This window comes from Xiphophorus maculatus, chromosome 7, assembly GCF_002775205.1.
Source record: "Xiphophorus maculatus strain JP 163 A chromosome 7, X_maculatus-5.0-male, whole genome shotgun sequence".
NCBI lineage: Eukaryota > Metazoa > Chordata > Actinopteri > Cyprinodontiformes > Poeciliidae > Xiphophorus > Xiphophorus maculatus.
Window position 1 is genome coordinate 12,430,331 of NC_036449.1, and position 19,082 is coordinate 12,449,412.

Consider the following 19,082-nt stretch of genomic DNA (forward strand, 5'->3'; position numbering starts at 1 on the left):
CTGGCGGAAAAGTGTTTCCTCCACCAGAAGTTGTTGATGACCCAATTTTGTTTACCCTTGTTGATGAACCAGCTGCCACTTTGGATGTGTTTCCTGCGTGCGCAATTACACGCGCGCAAGCTCGTAAAATGGGTGAAATTGTGGATTTGTCTGGGTCTTTTATGGCTACACTTGATGAAAATGGCTTTGATTCAAATGACTCTGTAAAAATGTTAAAATGTGACGTCTCTGAACTTATTCCTGCAGATAAAACTTTGAGTTTGAACATTAATAAGGAGATGTTGGTCAAAGCGCAGCAGAATGACCCGTCACTGAGTTCTTGCTTTTCTGTTGCAGATAAGAATGGATTTCAAACTCAAGTGACCTATTTTGTTGAAAACGGTGTTCTGATGAGGTCCTGGTCCCAAGATTCAGGTGATCTACATAGACTAAACCAGGTGGTTGTGCCAAAAGATTACAGACCTCAGATTCTGAGCCTCGCACATGATGCCAGCTTGGCTGGACATCTCGGTGTTAAAAAAAACGTATCACCGTGTGTTACGTAATTTCTTCTGGCCTGGGTTAAAGTCTGACGTAGTGAATTATTGTAGGTCATGTCACATATGCCAATTAGTGGGAAAGCCAAATAAACCAATTCCACCAGCGCCTCTTCATCCCATTCCAGCGCTCGGCGAACCATTTCAACGAGTTTTATTGGACTGTGTGGGCCCTTTGCCAAAAACCAAGTCGGGTTATCAATACATCTTAACTCTGATGTGTGCTGCCACTCGTTTTCCGGAAGCTATTCCATTACGCACGTTAAAGGCGAAGAACATTGTGAAAGCCCTCAAACTTTTTTTCGACTTTTGGTTTACCTAAGGTTGTTCAAACGGATCAAGGGACAAATTTTATGTCAAAGGTCTTTGCTCAAGTTTTGAATGAATCGAAAATTAAACATCAAACCTCCAGCCCTTATCATCCAGAGTCACAGGGTGCGCTGGAAAGGTTTCATCAAACCTTGAAAATCATGTTGCGCAAATACTGCCTTGAATCTGATAAAAGTTGGGACGAGGGTCTTCCACTTCTGCTATTTGCAGTTAGAGAAACCATCCAGGAATCCCTTGGATTCAGTCCGGCAGATTTGGTATTTGGACACACTGTTCGTGGTCCGCTCCAACTCGTTAAAGAGAAATGGTTGTCAGAGTCGCGTCAAACTGAACATAATGTGTTGGATTATGTTAGTTTTAGAGAGCGTCTTTTTCATGCATGTCAGCTGGCCCAAGAAAATCTGGCTAAGGCTCAGAATAAAATGAAAGCTCGTTATGATAAAAAAGCTGTGAGTAGAAATTTCACTCCAGGTGAAAAGGTTTTAGTACTACTTCCCTTGAGTGGATCGAGTCTTCATGCACAATTTTCAGGACCGTATGAGGTGGAGAAAAAAAATAAATGAAACAAACTATGTGATTAAGACTCCGGATCGAAAACGAAAAACGAGGATTTGTCATATTAACATGCTCAAACGTTATGTTTCCAGGGAAGGCATTGTAGATAACACCTCTTTTGTTACCCCTGTTTCTGTTTGCTCTTCACCCCCACCATATCATCTGGCAGATGACGATTTGAGGGAGAACAGCGGTTGCATGCCTGTGACCCGTTTGCGGAACTCTGAAGTGATGGGAAATTTGGAATCTTTTCTATCTCATTTGTCACAGCCTGCCCGAAAAGATGTTACTGACCTGATTGAAGCTAATTTATTACTTTTCTCAGATCATCCGCACCAAACATCCGTGCTGTTCCATGATATTGATGTGGAGGTTGAGAAGCCAATTAAACAACATGCTTACAGAATAAATCCAACAAAGCGTGTTTTGATGCAACAGGAAGTGGCTTACTTGATTGAACATGGTTTAGCAGTACCCAGTAACAGCGCGTGGAGTTCGCCCTGGCTCCTAGTCCCAAAGCCAGATAATACATTTCGGTTTTGTACAGATTACAGGAAGGTTAATGCTGTCACCAAATCCGATTCTTTTCCACTTCCTAGAATGGAAGATTGCATTGATCGTGTTGGCTCCGCTAAATTTGTCACAAAGTTGGACCTGTTAAAGGGTTACTGGCAAGTTCCGTTAACACCAAGAGCTTCCGAAATTTCTGCTTTTGTAACTCCTGATCATTTCCTCCAATATACCGTTATGCCTTTCGGGTTGCGTAACGCACCCGCTACATTCCAACGTTTAATGCAAAAGGTATTATCGGGAGTGAAAAGTTGTGAAGTATATTTGGATGATGTAGTTATTTATTCTGCCACTTGGACAGAACATCTGGAAACTCTTTCGGAAGTGTTCAGTCGTTTTTGTGATGCCTCTCTCACATTGAATCTCTCGAAATGTGAGTTTGGAAAAGCCACAATCACTTATCTAGGAAAGCAAGTTGGTCAAGGACAAGTACGTCCTATTGCTGCTAAAGTGCAAGCGATAATTGATTTTCCTATCCCACAGACAAAAAAGGACTTGCGTCGCTTTTTGGGAATGTGTGGTTTTTATCGCGGGTTTTGTAAAAAAATTTCAGATGTGGTTAGTTCATTGACTGAACTTGTTAGTCCTTTGAAACCTTTTATTTGGTCTTCCTCTTGTCAGGTCGCGTTTGAGTCCGCTAAAGCATTGTTGTGCAGTGCACCAGTGCTGGCTGCGCCAGATTTTGAGCGTCCTTTTAAACTTGAAGTTGATGCAAGTTTGTGTGGTGCTGGAGCTGTGCTGCTGCAAGAAGATGAGCAAGGCATAGAACATCCTGTCTGCTACTTTTCGAAAAAGTTTAATAAACATCAGTTTCATTATAGCACAATCGAAAAGGAAGCTCTTGCTCTGTTACTTGCGTTACAGAACTTCGAAGTTTATATTGGTTCTAGTGCACGACCTGTCCAAGTGTTTACCGATCATAATCCGCTGGTCTTCGTTTCCCAGATGCGAAATTCCAACCACCGACTGATGCGCTGGTCTCTGCTGCTGCAAGATTTTAACTTGCAGATTAACTATAAAAAGGGTAAGGATAATGTATTAGCTGATGCTTTATCTAGAAGTTTTTAACTCATTTGAATTAAACACTTAGGGGTGTGTTTAATTCTTGTGAATGGGGGTGTTACGACTGGAGTCGTTAAATGTGATTATGTAAATGAGTGTGCAGGTACTTGTTTTTGATTGGTGCCTGGAGGACGACGGGGGACGTCCGATTGGTGGCTTCCCGGATGTGACGAGTATAAAAGCGGCTGACGTGGACTTCCTGGAAGATCCCTCCTCTGCTCATCTCAACCGGCCACATTGTTTGTTTTGTTTGTTAAACTTCTTGGTTTGGAGTTTGTAGGAGTGAGCTGCCATTTATGTTGCCTTAGTTCTTTCCTGTTTTTTTAGTTAGGGAGGTAAGTTTTTGTCATTTGGTTGATTTATTTTCGGTTAGGTAAGTTGATTATTATTTAGATAGTTCCTTTTGTTTGTTGTTTTGGCACTAGCTCATTCTGACGTTATATGCTCCATTTTTGTTATATTTAAATCAAACATATTTTTTAATAAATATCACTGTAAAATGTTTAACTTTGTATGTGTTGGCTGTTTGGGATGGGACGAGGAGGGACCTTTCATGTTATGATCTGGCCACCCCTAGACGGGTCGTAACACCGTAATGCCAAGGTTGTTTCAGTGTTTACATTCAAAGGATGCATTATTCATCCTCAGGTTTTACATTATGGACAGCATGAACCTCACTGTGTTTCTATCAGATGCTTCATCTTTTCTATCATAATTGCCTGGTGGTGTTTGCATCACATTTTAGAAGTTTGACTTTATCAACTATGAAGTTTAAATACCTACAGGCGATTAACATTTATTATTATGCCAATTTAATCTTCTTTAAAATGTTAAAATTGTTTAAAATTTGTTACATCTTTTTGTTACATTGTATAGCAGCAGATTTCTTGGGTTAAGTTCCCGTCGGCTTTGCAGATCCAGAGACTGAATTTCTTGCTCTTTCTTCTTAAAAGCTTGTTCGGGTTTTGATGGAGAGCAAATGTGAATCATAATTTTCAGTGCTGCTACAGACTTTGACTAGGTCATTCTAATGATGATGCTTTCATCTAAACCATTTCCTGGCACCTCTAGATGTACGTTTAGCTTTCTTCTTGTTTGCTATGCACTCTAGATGTCATGCTGTTAAGTTGCACAAAATTCGAGACCAGACTTCAGCTTTAGGAGAAAACAAACACAGCTTTAATTAACATTTGCAAATGGAGAAAACGTACAAAGCTCACATCACAGTGAGAAAGGTTCAACAATCAACCACTATTTAAGTGTCTGTTTCTGAAATAACTCAACAAATAATCTTAAGCCTTTTAAAGCAAGCACACACCTCTTGAAGTATATTTGATCAATGGATACATCATCACACAAAGCAAATACTGAGACTCAAATATTAAAACTAAATGCAAAGTTTAGATCAGTATTTAATGTATTGTTCAGACCAGGCAAAACAGCATCAGTGATGTAATGAAAAATATTTTTTTTATTTATTTTTTCCTTCTTTATTTGTATTTCACAGACAAAATTAGGCCAACAGCAGCAGTAAAGCCTGGCGTCTGCAACTCTGTGTGCAGCAATCGGACAGTCATATCGAATCATTTGCATGTGACATTTTCTGTCCACTGATCTATTGACATTGGTTGAAGGGAAACTCCAAACTGTGTCCAACAAAGTTCAATACATAATACAACACAATGCTGTGTTTGTTCTCATCACTGGAAGTCCTCAAAACAGCAGGTTTGACACATTAAAATAGTATTTACACATTATGTATTTTACCACATGTTGAAGGATATCTGAAGATATATTTACTCAGGTTTTGCATTGTTCTCAGGCAAAGAAATGTATCAACAGTTGTTTTGCAGTTGTTTGCATTGCTCCTCTCTGTAGATTGTAGTTCATGAGTCTCGTAAATGATTTTAAAGAGGTCTCAGAGAATTATGAGATAAGATAATTATAGTCAGTCATTTCACGTTCAGCGAACGTGAAAAAGTCTGCAAGTGTCAAACACATCAAGATATAGCCATATGTAGGACCTAAAGCAGGTTCCTACTGTTATATGAAGGCCAGACTAATACTTGTCAGGGGAAATGGTGACACCAGAACAGAAGAGATGTTTGACATAAAACAAAATAACATTCCAGGAAATGACATCATATCATCTCTGAAGCAGAGAAAATGTTCTGGTTTGTGGATTCTTTGGACCAGCCAGCTCACCAATATAGAATCCACCATAAACCCTAATGGATATCAGAAGAAGATTGAGGAAAGTGTGAGATCATCTGTAAAAGATGTATATAACTGAACCAGAGCTGGACTATGCAATGATACAAACCAAACATACTAATAATCCTCCAGGAAATGCCTTTAAAAAACCCCTAAGAAATAGGAAGTCCATGGTGAAGTCAGAGCCCAGATCTTTGTCACTGATATTCTGTAGGTGACTTAAAACGGTCTGAACCTGCGAGAAAAAATTCAAACATCTGACAGCTGACAGTAAGAATTGGGTCAAACTTCCTCAAATATCTGACACTTGCAGATGGCTACAGAAACTTTGACAAAATTATAGAGAAGTTATGTAAAGAATTATAATTTAATGCTGCTACCTAAATTATTTCTTCTAGTTGTGGCCATAAATAACTAAAGGTTTCCCCTGTGATTAATTGTGTTTTTCCCAGTGTGTCGGTTTAGGTGCCTCATAGGTTTGATTGATGTTAGTAAAAGGAGGTGACTACAAATGCACACTTTTTATTTCTGCAATTTATATACAGGAAAATAGAGACCCTCAGGCATTATCTAATCACACACATATCTCAGTAAAATACATTGAAATTTGGGGTTGTAATGTGACAAAAACTGTTTTTCTACTAATATCGTTTGATGAAGATATGAAACTACAAAGTTTGTGATTGTCTCGGTCTACCTTCTTATTTGTTGAGGAAAAGTAAACCCTCTATTGTCACTGTATAATTATCACCCTGCATAGTAGTATTGGACCAAAATAGCTTCATGCACTGGAATCCAATTAAAAATTGTAATAAGGTGGCTTACAGAAACAAAGATATGTTTATTGAACAGGACCTATTGTACCTTAAAAAGACAAAAATAAATAAACTGATTTGTGATAACATGGTTTGCTATTATATCGTATTCTCTATATTCAGATCAATTGCATTGAAGATTTTTGTATCCATTTAATCTGTTTAAATAAAATATTAGGTTTGTATACCTAAAATGAATCTGAATCAGAGGCTTTGCTGTGGTCCACAGGAGCAGCATATACTTGTTTTTCTCTTTTTTTCGTTCTCTACATCTCTGGTGAGTATTGATAGACTCCACATGACACATTCAAAATACCCTTAATGCATTGTGCCGAGCATATTTCATTTAATGGCCTCCAGCTGAGCAATCATGCACAGACTGACAGAGAAATACAAGAAACTGCTATTTTATGCCATCAAACACAGAAGTCCCTGACTGTTCAGCAGTGAATTACTGAACAAAATACTAATGTGTTGTCATCGTGTCATTATGCTGAAAGCGAAAGCAGTTCTGACCTAGGATCCATTTTCTCTGTTCTTGACAGGCTGCCACAATATTCCCATTTGCATTTTTGAGCACAGCCGATGCCGTTCATTTGCAGCCAGAGAAGCTGATCGGAACGGTTTCAGCTAATGTACCATGCAGCCTTTTCTGCAGATCAATAGGCTCCGCTTACCCTGTAATCACTCCGAGGGGTTATTATATAGGTCAGGTGATCTCTGTTATTATCTGCAGTCTGCAGGTATAGATTTTTCAGAGATCAAATGGTGAGATATTTAGGATGCATACCAAATAGCACAAACATTTATTAGAGCTTCAAGGACATGCAGAGGCAACGTGTCTTTGGCAGAGATTTTAGGCTGCAGATATAAAAAGAAGATGCCACGCCAGAGCTTAAAATATATGGGCACCAAAATGACACGAACAATAAGTACAAAAGGAGGAGGACAATAGAGGATCTGTTCATAGACAAATAATGAATAATGGCTGGCAGCTTGCAGGCCTTTTTTTGGCATCTGGGAGTATGTGGACATTGGCTGTGGCTTTGCTGCACTCTAGTGGCAAAAAGAAAACATGGACTATGAGAACAGTTCAAATCTGCATGGCTTATTTTAGCCAGGTTTAGATAAACCAAATGTATTTCACCTTTAGGTCGTACTGTTTAGAAAATGGGATGCATATGTTTCACTTATCAGTGTCCTCAACTGTGGAACCAGCCCACGTGTCCTTGTCTGTGTGGCAGACACTCTGTCTACTTTTCAGAGTTTTCAGTCTTTATTAACCACAGAAATAGATGCAGCAGACTGAAATGAGTAGGTGTTTGATCATTAGCACTTCTAAACCAAAAGCATGATCTGATTGGCCCAGTTTATCACATAATAAAGAGAATAACTACGGTGTGATCAGGACTTAAAATGCTGCTGAATATAGGGAACGCTGTTGCACACAAGCAGAGTTTATCTCACATTTATTCATATAAAATGGAGAAGAGGCACAATATGGCAAAAATATGTGTGAGTTAGGCTGCAGTTTCACACAGCCCTGCATTATTCAGGCTTTCCAAGATTATTTGAGCGTCACCAGATCACAGCATATTTGAAAAAAAAAACTAGTGTAAAGGAAAGCGTGATTGTAATGTGTTATTAGTACTCAGTGCCTTTAGTATAACATCTAGAATGTTCCTCTGACTTTCTCACATCTGTTTAGCTTCCCTACATATGTGAGCGATTTCTGCACCTCCACCAACCAAGTGAGTTTCATCTTTGGTTTAAATGGGGGAAAAACATCAGTATTTGTACAGTAATTAAAGGTCAGACAGTGAAAACAGTAGAGAACTACAAATATCTTGGGTCTATTTTGGTTAATAAGTTAAAATGTACCTGCCCTTCAGAAAACCTACAAAAAAGGGCCAGCAAAGATTATTTTGTCTAAGGAGGCTCGCAAAGTTTCAAGTTGATAAGTCATTGATGATCCTATTTTATAGATCATATATTGAATCTGTGTTGACTTTTTCCCTCCTCTGTTAATTTGGGAATCTCAGTATTAGACCAAGAAATGCCCTTAGCAGAATAATACATACTAGCAATAAGATCTGAGGGGTTGAACAATTCTCACTTGCAGAACTATGTAAAAAACAAATCATTAGGAAACAAAAGACATTATGCAGATACGTCTCATCCTTTACATGCTGAGTTCCAGTTTCTGCCTTTTGGCATCAGGCTCAGTATAAAAAGTAACAGGTACAAGCTCTCTTTTGTTCCTACAGCAATTTTTCTTTTTAATGCAGGACAAATTGCACCAGCTTTAGTGTTTGTAGCAACTGTCGGTCAATAATGAAATACATTGCTGTACTCTTCCCACTATGTATTCATTTGTATTTCATGTCCTTTTGGCATGTTTTGTTGTTTTTTACTTTTTAATCTTTGATACTTTGTCTTCTAGTTTTTATACTTGCTGTAACATCAATTGCCCATTTGGGATACAAATAAATCTGAATCAGATTTGTTTGTAGCACTAACTGATGCAAGGTGCCGATGCGGAGCATGATGTCGTATGCATTACACTTTATCTAATCCAGCCTTACTGAGCACCATTAAACCCAATATGCATATTTACCCAGCAGTCTTTATTGAGTATAAGCTAAGATTTCTCAAAAATATAAGTAAGAAAGATTTTTAAACTTCTAAAACACTGTTCAGTGTGTGCAGACACCTGTTCAATTATTTTAAAAAATGTTTACAAGGAAAACAGCATCAGCTCATCAAACAGCTCAATTAAATGCTAGAAAAAAAGACTAGAAACATTAAATATTTCATATCTAAGTCAACCAAAACCAACATGAAGCATTTATAACCAAATATATATATAAAGTTTTACCAAAAATAAGATATACACTGACTTATGAGTGGCTTAAAGAGCTTAACATCTGCTCTCAAAACAAGAAGTGGAAAACATTACATGACAAATATCATACAGGATATGAAAAAGTAATGAAGCTGTACACTTGGCTTTGTATCATCGGGACTTCCACTGGATAGAATCCACAACGCAGGAAGGAAACATCTGCTTCGCCTGAAAGCTGAAGATTTCTCCGCCTGCAGCAGAGCCTCCGAGTGTTCCTGCTGTTCACTTTGGTTATTTGACAAAATCGTTGTCGTCCCCTCAGATCATGAAGGACTGAGTTTGTTTGTAGTGCTTGAGCTGTAGGGAGTGGAGAGAAAATACAATGAGTCATTTCCTTTAATTAGCCCAACACTGCTGCTATCAGCAACTTATCGACTGCATTTAGTGGAAAACCTGAAGCAATGCGAGCAAAAAAAGCCCTGGCATGATTACAGCTGTTTTGATCACTTACGTTGCGGGTGGGAGGAGGCGGTGGAGGGTTGTAGGACTTAGAGCTGAAGGACAAAGGGGGACATTTCAGAACGAGCTCAGAAGAAGGTAATATAGCTTAAAGTGAGTTAGACCAAACAGAGACACTCACCTTTTTGTCTTCCTGCTTTCTGTGTGAAAAAAGAAAAAATGACCAGGAAATTAGTACATGTAGTTTTGATCAGCACCTTAAATATTCTTTATTTATTTACTGTGGAGTCTAAAGGTTTGTTCCAATCTGATTTCTTGAGAAAAGTATCTCATTAAAATGATGAATATTTAACATTATGTCACAAAATTTTATATCCAATAAATACTAAATCCGCCCTTCTGTGTTTTCCTGTGGATTACACCCAGAGAATTACAACTGACAATAACTGCACACTGAAAATAATAAGAAAAACAAAGGTGAGACTCATAAAAACTCAATAAACAATTAATTAATCAAATATTTAGAAGATGATTAGGTGATCCAAGAATCTAAAGCTGAAACCTTTACTTCATCCTTTGTATTGGCAAACAAGAACTGCTTCTTTTTCCTTTCTGTTTTAGATTGTAAACATTTCCCTAGTTTCTGTCAAGTCAAAGGAATTAACTAATGCTTTCTGGGTTGGGGGGAAAAAAAGACAAGAAATCTGTTGCGTTAATATAATGACCGGCACATTACACAAGTGTGTAATGCTCAGCACTAATCGTGTCCCGGAGGTGTAATTAAACATCATTTTTAATCTCAGTAGCGTTGTAAGCTTGTGTTGCTCCAAGAAGATGTTGAGAAATTAAGAAGTGTCAATCAGAAAACATGAAAATGGTTTTAAAACCTCACTGATTGATTGGAAAAACTGTCAGATTTTATGTTTCGGTTGTATAGTGCATCCAGAAGGTATTCACAGCACTTCACTTTTTTCTTACTTATTTTTCAGCCTTATTCCAAATTGTATTAATTTAGTCTCTTTCCTCAAAAGTCTATACACAAATACACCTTCACGACATTAAAAACAGAAATCACATTTGCATAAATATTCAGTCTTTTTGCTCAATATTTTGCTTTAGCAGATCTTTTACAGCCTCTAGTCCTTTTGCGCAGGATGTCATGAGCATTAGATTGGCCCATTTTTTGCAGTCCTTCTCAAGCTTCATCAGGTAGGAAAGGAGACATATTTCAGCCATTTCTATCAGATTCAAGTCTGGACTCTGGCTTGGACATTCACAGAGTGGTTCTGGTTGGTCTGGTGATGAGTCATATCTGGTTTCTTCCAAACATGATGCCTGATATTTACAGCAAAGAGTTTATTCTTTGTCTCATCAGATCAGAGAGTTTTGTTTCTCAGAGTCCTCCAGGTGCTTTTTGTTAAACTCCAAACTTCCTGCTATGCACCTTTGACTAAGGACTGGCGTTTGTCTGGCTGCTCTACCATACAGGCCTGAATGGTGGGTTGTTGCAGAGATGGTTGTCCTTCTGGAAGGTTCTCCTCTCTCCACAGAACGCTGGAGCTTTGACAGTCGCCATTGGGTTCTTGGTCAGCTCCCTGACTAAAGCTCTTCTCCCCACATTGTTCAGTTTAGACGGCCGGCCGGCTCTAGGATGGAGGTCACTCAGCTCAATGGAAGCTTCAAAGCTCCAGAAATGTTTCTGGATCATTTCCCAGATTTGTTACTCAGGACAATCTTGTCTCAGAAGTCTACAGGCAATTCCTTTGAGTTCATGGTTGGTATTTGATCTCTGATCTGCACTGTCCACTATGAGCACACATATCTAGATGTGTGCCTAGTCATCTGCATGTTCTCATGTCTGTAGAGCTTAGTATGTAAACTCTGTTTAATCTGGACTGCCCTCCCTCACAGGCTTGCAGTAACATGTCAGCACTCACTCTTGCAGCAGCCTCTACGGTGGCAGATACAGATGCAGATACAGCAGAAAAGGATCAGCGTCACAAATCCTGACGCACCTGCTATCAACATTGTCATATTCCACGGATCTGCAGGGGCAATGATACATGGTTAGTCGTTTATTATTAACATATGCCAGATGATTAGTTTTTGTTTTCTACAAAGACACTTACATTCAACAACTGTGAGCTGCTTGGCTACACAACTCTTTGGCGCCCCCACACTGTTGGAGGACTCACAGCGATACATCCCTGTGTCTTCTTTGGACACGCTCTTGAACTTCTGCTCCAAGCCGTCAGAGATAAAGTCAGAAGACAAAAGGAAAGATCAGCAAAGATCAGCAACTGTGACTCTGTACACTGCACAAAGGGACACTATGTTTGGATGCGCTCACCAATGTTCCCTTGTTTGTGTCGATGCTGTACGGAGCGTCTCCCGTGGCTGTCAGAGCTTTGTTGTCTTTGTACCAGCGGTAGGTGGCCGGAGGCACGCTGAGCTTGTCCTTACAGAACAGATCGAGGCCGGTGCCGACAAACACCGAGCTCGGCACCTCGCATGATGGGACGTGAGGAGGCACTGAGGAAGAAAAGGAAACAGTCCACACCACTTGGGAACATGCTTGATCAGTTTTTGCACTTTTTGAGCAACAAAAATGTTTTTAAAACAGAAAATGAATAAGGCCGTACACTGTGCATGGCCCTTTGGGTATTAGAGTTTAATCCCAATGCTAAGTATGTGAGCCAACAGGAAAACCTTCATAATGCAGGATGTTTTTGTTGTTGGTTGAATGTACAAACTACCTCTGATTTATACAGCATATAGTTTTTTATGGCAAAGAATGAGTCACAAGGACGGTGTGTATCCTGATAAAAGTGGAACTAAATCAATCATTTTCCTGGTCTTCTTTTCTCCAGGTATCCATGTGTCAAGATATCCATGTGACTAGATCACAGTATCGCTCTTTTTTATATTGGCAAAATGCCCAGATGCTTTTAATTATTTACACAGATCCAGAAGGAAAGAATTAAACAACATGTTAGTTTGGCAGAAAACTTAAATCTAACGTCAAAGGAAAATACATGCTTTATAATAATCTACTTTTGGAAGTTTCAGCTCTTTTCACAAGTAGAAATGATGGTAGGTAAAGCATAGTGTGGTATTTTTAATTGTTTTTCATTTTAAAATGTTGAGATGTTTAATTCTTCTAAAGATATACTTCTGTACATCAGGGAATTGTTTTTAAAATATTTTAGTAAGTTACTCAAATCTGTGCACAATTTTAGAATACAGCTAAAATATTTCATAAAATGTCATTCTTAATTTGTGATTCCTAAATATGTGCATAGTGCTTTACTATTTATCGGTCAGGAAAGTTTTACAACCTTTATTTTATAAAAAAATTGGAATGACACATTTTGATGAACAGTGGACAACTGGGCACTTAGTTTATGAATTTAATGGAAAATACTTTACCACATTATCAAAAAGCAGCATAAAATAGTCTAATATTGTAATACTTTTATGTTATAAACCTATGAAGGCTCTCATTTCATTAGGTTTTAATAAACAAGCTGCAGCGTTACGGTGGCAAACAGCAAATTATAACTAAGAACGTGTTTGTCAGTGTTCAATTTGAACATACCGAGCACATTGAGGGTCACAGTGGCCTCTCCGAGGTTAACGTGGTCTTCACTGGCGGTTACCTCACAGCGATATTCCCCCGAGTCTTTCTGGGTGACTGAGTGTATCGTCAGCGTCGCTCCCTCAATCTTAGCCCGTCCTGCGTAGGACTCTGAGATGGAAAGCAGAGAAATTTAGTCTTGGGGTGGAAAACAGGAGGCAAATCTGTGACAACATGCATAAAAGTTGGCTGGATAAATAAATATGAGCTTTTAAGGTGTGTGTCTCACTTGCAAATTTCTTGTCAAAATAAACAAAAGTCACTCCTTTTCCTTTCTTTTTCCACTCAACTCGAGGGTTCTGATCTTTTTCTGTCTTGAACTCACAGGACAACACGGCGTCTTAAAGGGCAGAAAGAGAAATAAGTGAAGAATTTACTTTGCACCAAATGAATGACAGATCTGTTGTGTTTTTAGCAAAAATATTCACATTGGTCAGTTTTTGAGGTTTGAGCCCGATGTAAGGTTGTCTATGTCTATTTTCTGGTATCTGTTATTTCCCAGAATTTTATTTTGTTTGAAATATATTTGGATGCATAAATTTAATACCTCGGAAACAATTTCTATTCATACCTAATAACTTTAAGGAGAGACTATGTGGCAATTAAAATGTAGTTTTCTAGCTGTAAGGTTGTTAAGCATCTTAAAAACAACAATATACATAAACAACATGAGCAGAGGTTGTGTAATGTCCTACCTGTGTGCTCATGGATCTCCACTTTGGGCTTACTGGTGCTTACTGTCACTGACAGACACATGTGACCTAGAACAGAAGAATAACATGCTTATTCATTTAACACTGATTTTTAGATGTTTTTAAAAAAAATACCACCTTCACAAGTAAAAATGGACATTTATCAATTTTTCAGTGAATCTATATTCTTTAAGTTTTCATTCAAAGAGAAATAAGAGACGGATCTTAGCAACTTGTGCAATTTAATGCTGGGGATATATGTTGATTAATCTTGTGATAAAGTGAAGAATCTGTATGGTTGTTAACATCAAAGCCTAGTGTCACTGTATTATATTACATGCACAAATTACTGTTTTGTACACAAAAAAAATAGACAGCAAGATAAGAAAAAGAAAGAAAATCAAAACCCATCCAACATATTTTACTTGACCAAATTGACCTTTTCTACAAAGTTTTATAATTCTTTCAGGAGGACTACTTTCAAGACTTCACTCCTCCTTAAATAATCCATGGCTAAGACTAAAGTATACTTGCAATGCTATATTTGCTACATATAGACTTGAATATGTATATATTATTTCCGGTTTTGTAAAGAAAACGTTCCCTTGATAGAAATGTCCAGATCTCCAAAAACAGTCTAGAAATAAACAAACAAAATAGAAAATTCCAAGACATGAACAAAACACTTTAAAGTGCAAAAACATACTAAGACGTGTATAGAGTTTTGATTAATTCAAAGCAAAATCTTTGTACCAGCGACATGAAAGCACATTTAAAGTGACGCCTTCTCTGTTTCCAAACGTTCTAAACATAAACTGAGCTGAACTGTAACCAGAAACTTAAAATTTAAGCCAAATGTTATTTCTAAGTTGTAGGATTCAGACTATAGGACGATTGTGAACAGATGAACAGACAAAAACAGAAACATACAGAGTATGTGGTTAGGTTCTGGTGGTGCCAGGAGCGGTGCTGTTCAGGAATGTTGCTGATGAATCATCTCCTGACAAACTCCTGATAACCTTCTCCACTGATCTGTCTCTTCAACCAGCGCTCAAACCCAAACACACACTCCCACTGTCGCCAAACACCCTTAATAAATGTGCAATATTGAAAACATGGCTGTGACCCAACAATCAGTGTGAAATACATGCAGTGTTAAAATAGCCATGTGTCCAGTTTCTATCTAAAATAATACAGCTTCAGTCAGACTGGATATGAACTAAAGTCTTTTTAATTTGGTTTTGGTCTGGACACCAATCTGAAACCTAAATATTCTTTGAGCTTAAATATTTAATTATAGCCCAGGTTGAATGTTTAGGGTCATTTTTCTGCTGGAAGGTGAACTTGAACCCCAGTTCTAAGACATTTGGAGCCTCTAAAATATTTTCTTCCTGTATTTACCTCCATCCACCATCCTATTAAGTCTGTCCAGCTTCCCTGCCGCTGGGAAACAAAAGCATCCCCACATCATAATTCCTCCACCACCATCCTTCCCCAAGGGGATGATGTGTTCTGGGTAATCAAACAGACTCGTTTGCATCCAGGCCTTAAAGTTCATTTCTTTACCCATTTACCTTCTTCCACTACTACATGGCTCGTAGTAAACAGAAATTATGAGTTGCTATGATTTTCTTTCAACAACAGATTTCTTCTGAACACTCTTCAGTTTCTGAAGTGCATTGCTAATTGTCTGTTAGCTGTCAAAAGATTATCCCACCTGAGCTGTGGATCTCTGCATCTCCACCAGAGTCACCAAGAGTTGCCACTGGATTGTTTTAGGTGTGTCCGATTAAAGGAGGTAAAAATTAAGGCATGCCACACTTTTCAGGGTTTTTTTGTTTTTTTTATTCCCTCTTCCTTCAGCTTCACGATTATGTACTACTTTGAGCTGGTCTATTCTATAAAATCCCAATAAAATACACCAGTTTGCGGTTTCAATATAAAAACATGAAAAAGATTCGATATGACACAAAACCAGACAGACAGTTTTTCAAAGAATTGCATGTAGTTTAGATTTCTGCTACAGATGCATGTGTCATCAAATGTTCGAAGATGGCATTTAGTCAGTGTGTTGGCGTGTGTGTGTGTGTGTGTGTGTGTGTGTGTGTGTGTGTGTGTGTGTGTGTGTGTGTGTGTGTGTGTGTGTGTGTGTGTGTGTGTGTGTGTGTGTGTGTGTGTGTGAGTGTTGGCACCACATGCATGTGCTCTTCTTGCACACAAAGACAGCCTGTAAAACTGTAACCTTACCCACCTCAGCTGACACACCACACACAGAGGCATGTACATTTGTAAGGATCTGATTGAAGCCTGACCTCCGTTGCTGTAAGTTTTACCTTCACCCTTAACTTCTGGGTTTTTTTTACTAGACGTTTGCCAACCATGCTAGCTAACAAATTAATTTTTAAATGTTGTGCTCTCAGGAAAAGGAAACCAAACTTGGAACATTTTCGATTGGGTATTTGTTTTTTTTTTTTGTTGTTGTTGTTTTGCTCTGTTTTTAAAAATGTGAAAATAGCCAAAGCAAATGTGTTATAACTCAGACTGAGAGAAAAATGCATCAATCTTCTAATCTTTGTAAAAACATCAGCTCCGCACAAGTAAATATGAGGAAGATGAAAACACCAAAGCTTCAATTACTGGCATAAGGCTTGTTTAAAATTCCTACAGCAACATCAAATGCATGTTTTTAACAGATAGTAAGAAGTTATTCTCATCCCAGACCAATTAGCTAGAGGGTCACACGAAGGCCATCTTTTACAACTGAAGCAACAGGACCTGAAACTCCTCTGCAGCTCTGTGTGATCCGTTTCATCAGCCTGTGGATCTCGGGTTCAAACAGCCATCAGAGCCCGCTCAGTGTAAACATGAAGCTCAGCCACTCCCTTCACAATCTCGGCCCCTGAACACGAAACGCCCTCCTCCCTCTGCATGACGGGTCTGCAAAAGCTCAATCACATGCACTGTAAATGGGTGGAAAGAAGCCCAGGAACAAATGGAATGCAGTGTCTATCAGCTTAAATTCTTTGTCTGGGCATAGTTTAATTAAAATATTTATTTTATCAGGTGGTGGTCAAGAAAGTGAGAATAAACATAGAAATGTAGGAAGTGTTTGCACAGTTGAAATTGCTGCAATAGCTTCATTTTATAAAATTTATCGTTCGTCTGTTTTACTTGATTAAATTACATTTACCCCAAAATCTCAAAACAATAAATATAAAACAACAACAATATATGAATATCCAATATTAAACTTTTCAAATCCTGTGCAGACAGGATAACCTTAAATTACTCTCATTAGTTACAAAATGTGAGAACTGTCCGCCAGTTTTTCTAACCAGAGTCACTTACTGTGTAAAGCGATGATGAGCAGCAGCAGCGGCAGCATCTTTGTGGTGTTTTATGGTCCGTCCTGGTTCTGGAGTTTAGCTCGGAGGGGATTTGCTTGAGTCTGGATGAGATAAAGGTTAACTGCTAACCCTCTGCAGCCTCTTCTTCAAGTTTCATCTGCAGCAGGGGCTGTGGGCGTTCATGTGTGCTGGACAACTGACAGGGTGCGAGGGAGGGAGACAGGGGTTTACGCTGTACACACACACACACACCCACACACCCCACGCCCGCACACCCCCGCCTACACACGCATACACACACACATAGGAAATATGAGCAGGACAAGAGTTTGTGTTTTGATCTGTGCCAACCATTAGGCCACTGAATACAATGACGTATCAGATTTTTGTTCAAGAGTTTTCTGTTATTAAAAATTCTGCATTAGCCTTTACAAAAATATGAGAAAAACTAAATTTATATTGAAGAAATCTATAATATATTTAATATAACCATACAGTGTAAATTTGAAGGCCATTTATCTAATGATGAACAATGCAAAGGACAGGGGCGGCTTTTAACCTGCAGACATAACCATATAGAATACTGCCAAAGTCGAACATGTATAATATTAAAAATATTTAATATAGTCAAAAATAAGGATGTCCTTTGTTGGCCAATGTGTTTTTCAAACATGTTTGGATAAATGGATATTTTATATCCAGTGATGCATTAGTTTAAGCATCACTCCACATGATGTAATGCATAAAAAAAAGAAGAGGAGAAAAAAAATTCTGCAAAATCTCATTTTTATAAATTCAGTTTCTGACAAAGGACTTGACAGAAAAAACCTTTATTCCCCTTTAACATGCTAAAATCAAACACCTGATCAATGTAAACGCACATGACTGGAACATCAATGCTCAGCATTTTTGAAATATTTGTTTAAAGCTGAAACATTTAGCTTGATTTGTTCCTGGCTGCAAATGAGTGTCTAAAAAAATTTACAGTTTTTTTTTTATTATTATTATTTTGCAAATTGCTTTTGAAAACTGGCCTTGGTTTTTCATAACACTTCACAAAATATCACAGCACCTAAGAAAAATATTCATTTTTATCAGATATCTTTACTAATGAGTTTTAAACATCAAAAATATAAGAGAACAACAACAAAAACAAATGTGAACATATACAATGCCGTTATAACCCACCTTCCTCCCGCTGCCATGGCTCAACCCTACACAAAAGGCAATCACTCCAGTAGCATCCCAAATCTGGAAAGATATATAAAAAAAATAACAATTACTTTTCTTACAAAAGCACAAATTTCGTGTCAAAACATCCAACACATCCATCATATGGTGTGATTCTGTTTGATCCAGTTAAACACTTCTGTAGCATTCACACAATGTTACAGAAGCATTGTGTAAGGAAAAAAATGACCAACATTACATGACACTGACTGCTCAGACCGGTGGATTTATTTATTTCTCTTCATGTCACAGTTTTTTGTAATTGCATGATCTGTATCTTTGCACCTACAGCTGGACCCGACTGTCCAAGCAAGTTCCCTCTGACAGCAGAAAACCGGTCAGCATGTCAGTACGTTGTTATGGTATATAATCTTGGCTTGGTGAGGGTGTTTGTAGAAAGTTTTAGAAAAATGGCAGATGAAGTCTTGAGGAATTTTGTCTTTCTTCAGATTTGTGAGTTTAGTATCTACCTATTAAACATAAAGAAAACATGGTGAAAATGTTTTTTTTTTGTCTGTTTGTTTTTTATATTGACAATATTAAGCTAACAGTTCATCTAAGTCTATATAGGTATGTGGGGTTTTCTGTCTAATAACATGGATCTACTGTAATATATTGAGAATAGCCTGAAAAAAAAAATCACAAAGCAGGTCACTATAAGTATGAGCCAAAGTGACTCTTTGAGGTTGATTAGGTTTCTGTTACTTTTAAAGTTAGTCTTATTAACTTTGACAACATGTACCGCCTCAAGACAACAACTTCAGCTGAAACCATCTCCAATCCTCACTCT

At 38.1% G+C, this 19,082-nt stretch overlaps 1 protein-coding gene across 2 annotated transcripts; it reads right to left on the reverse strand.

Moving 5' to 3' along the window:
* Nucleotides 1-8,688: 8,688 nt before the first annotated feature.
* LOC102221722 (junctional adhesion molecule B-like) lies at nt 8,689-17,246 on the reverse strand. 2 transcript variants are annotated; one of them, XM_023336466.1, is made up of 10 exons: nt 17,064-17,246; nt 13,719-13,784; nt 13,253-13,363; nt 12,985-13,134; nt 11,737-11,918; nt 11,516-11,624; nt 11,402-11,431; nt 9,568-9,586; nt 9,439-9,481; nt 8,689-9,284 (listed from the first exon to the last, which is right to left on the reverse strand). In XM_023336466.1, exons 1-10 carry the CDS (start codon nt 17,098-17,100, stop codon nt 9,246-9,248), a joined length of 786 nt encoding a protein of 261 aa, XP_023192234.1. In that variant the 5' UTR covers nt 17,101-17,246; the 3' UTR covers nt 8,689-9,245. The 2 variants fall into 2 exon arrangements, with proteins under 2 accessions (XP_023192234.1, XP_014323891.1); XM_014468405.2 differs by having other exon boundaries at nt 11,324-11,431.
* Between the last annotated feature and the right edge of the window lie 1,836 nt (nt 17,247-19,082).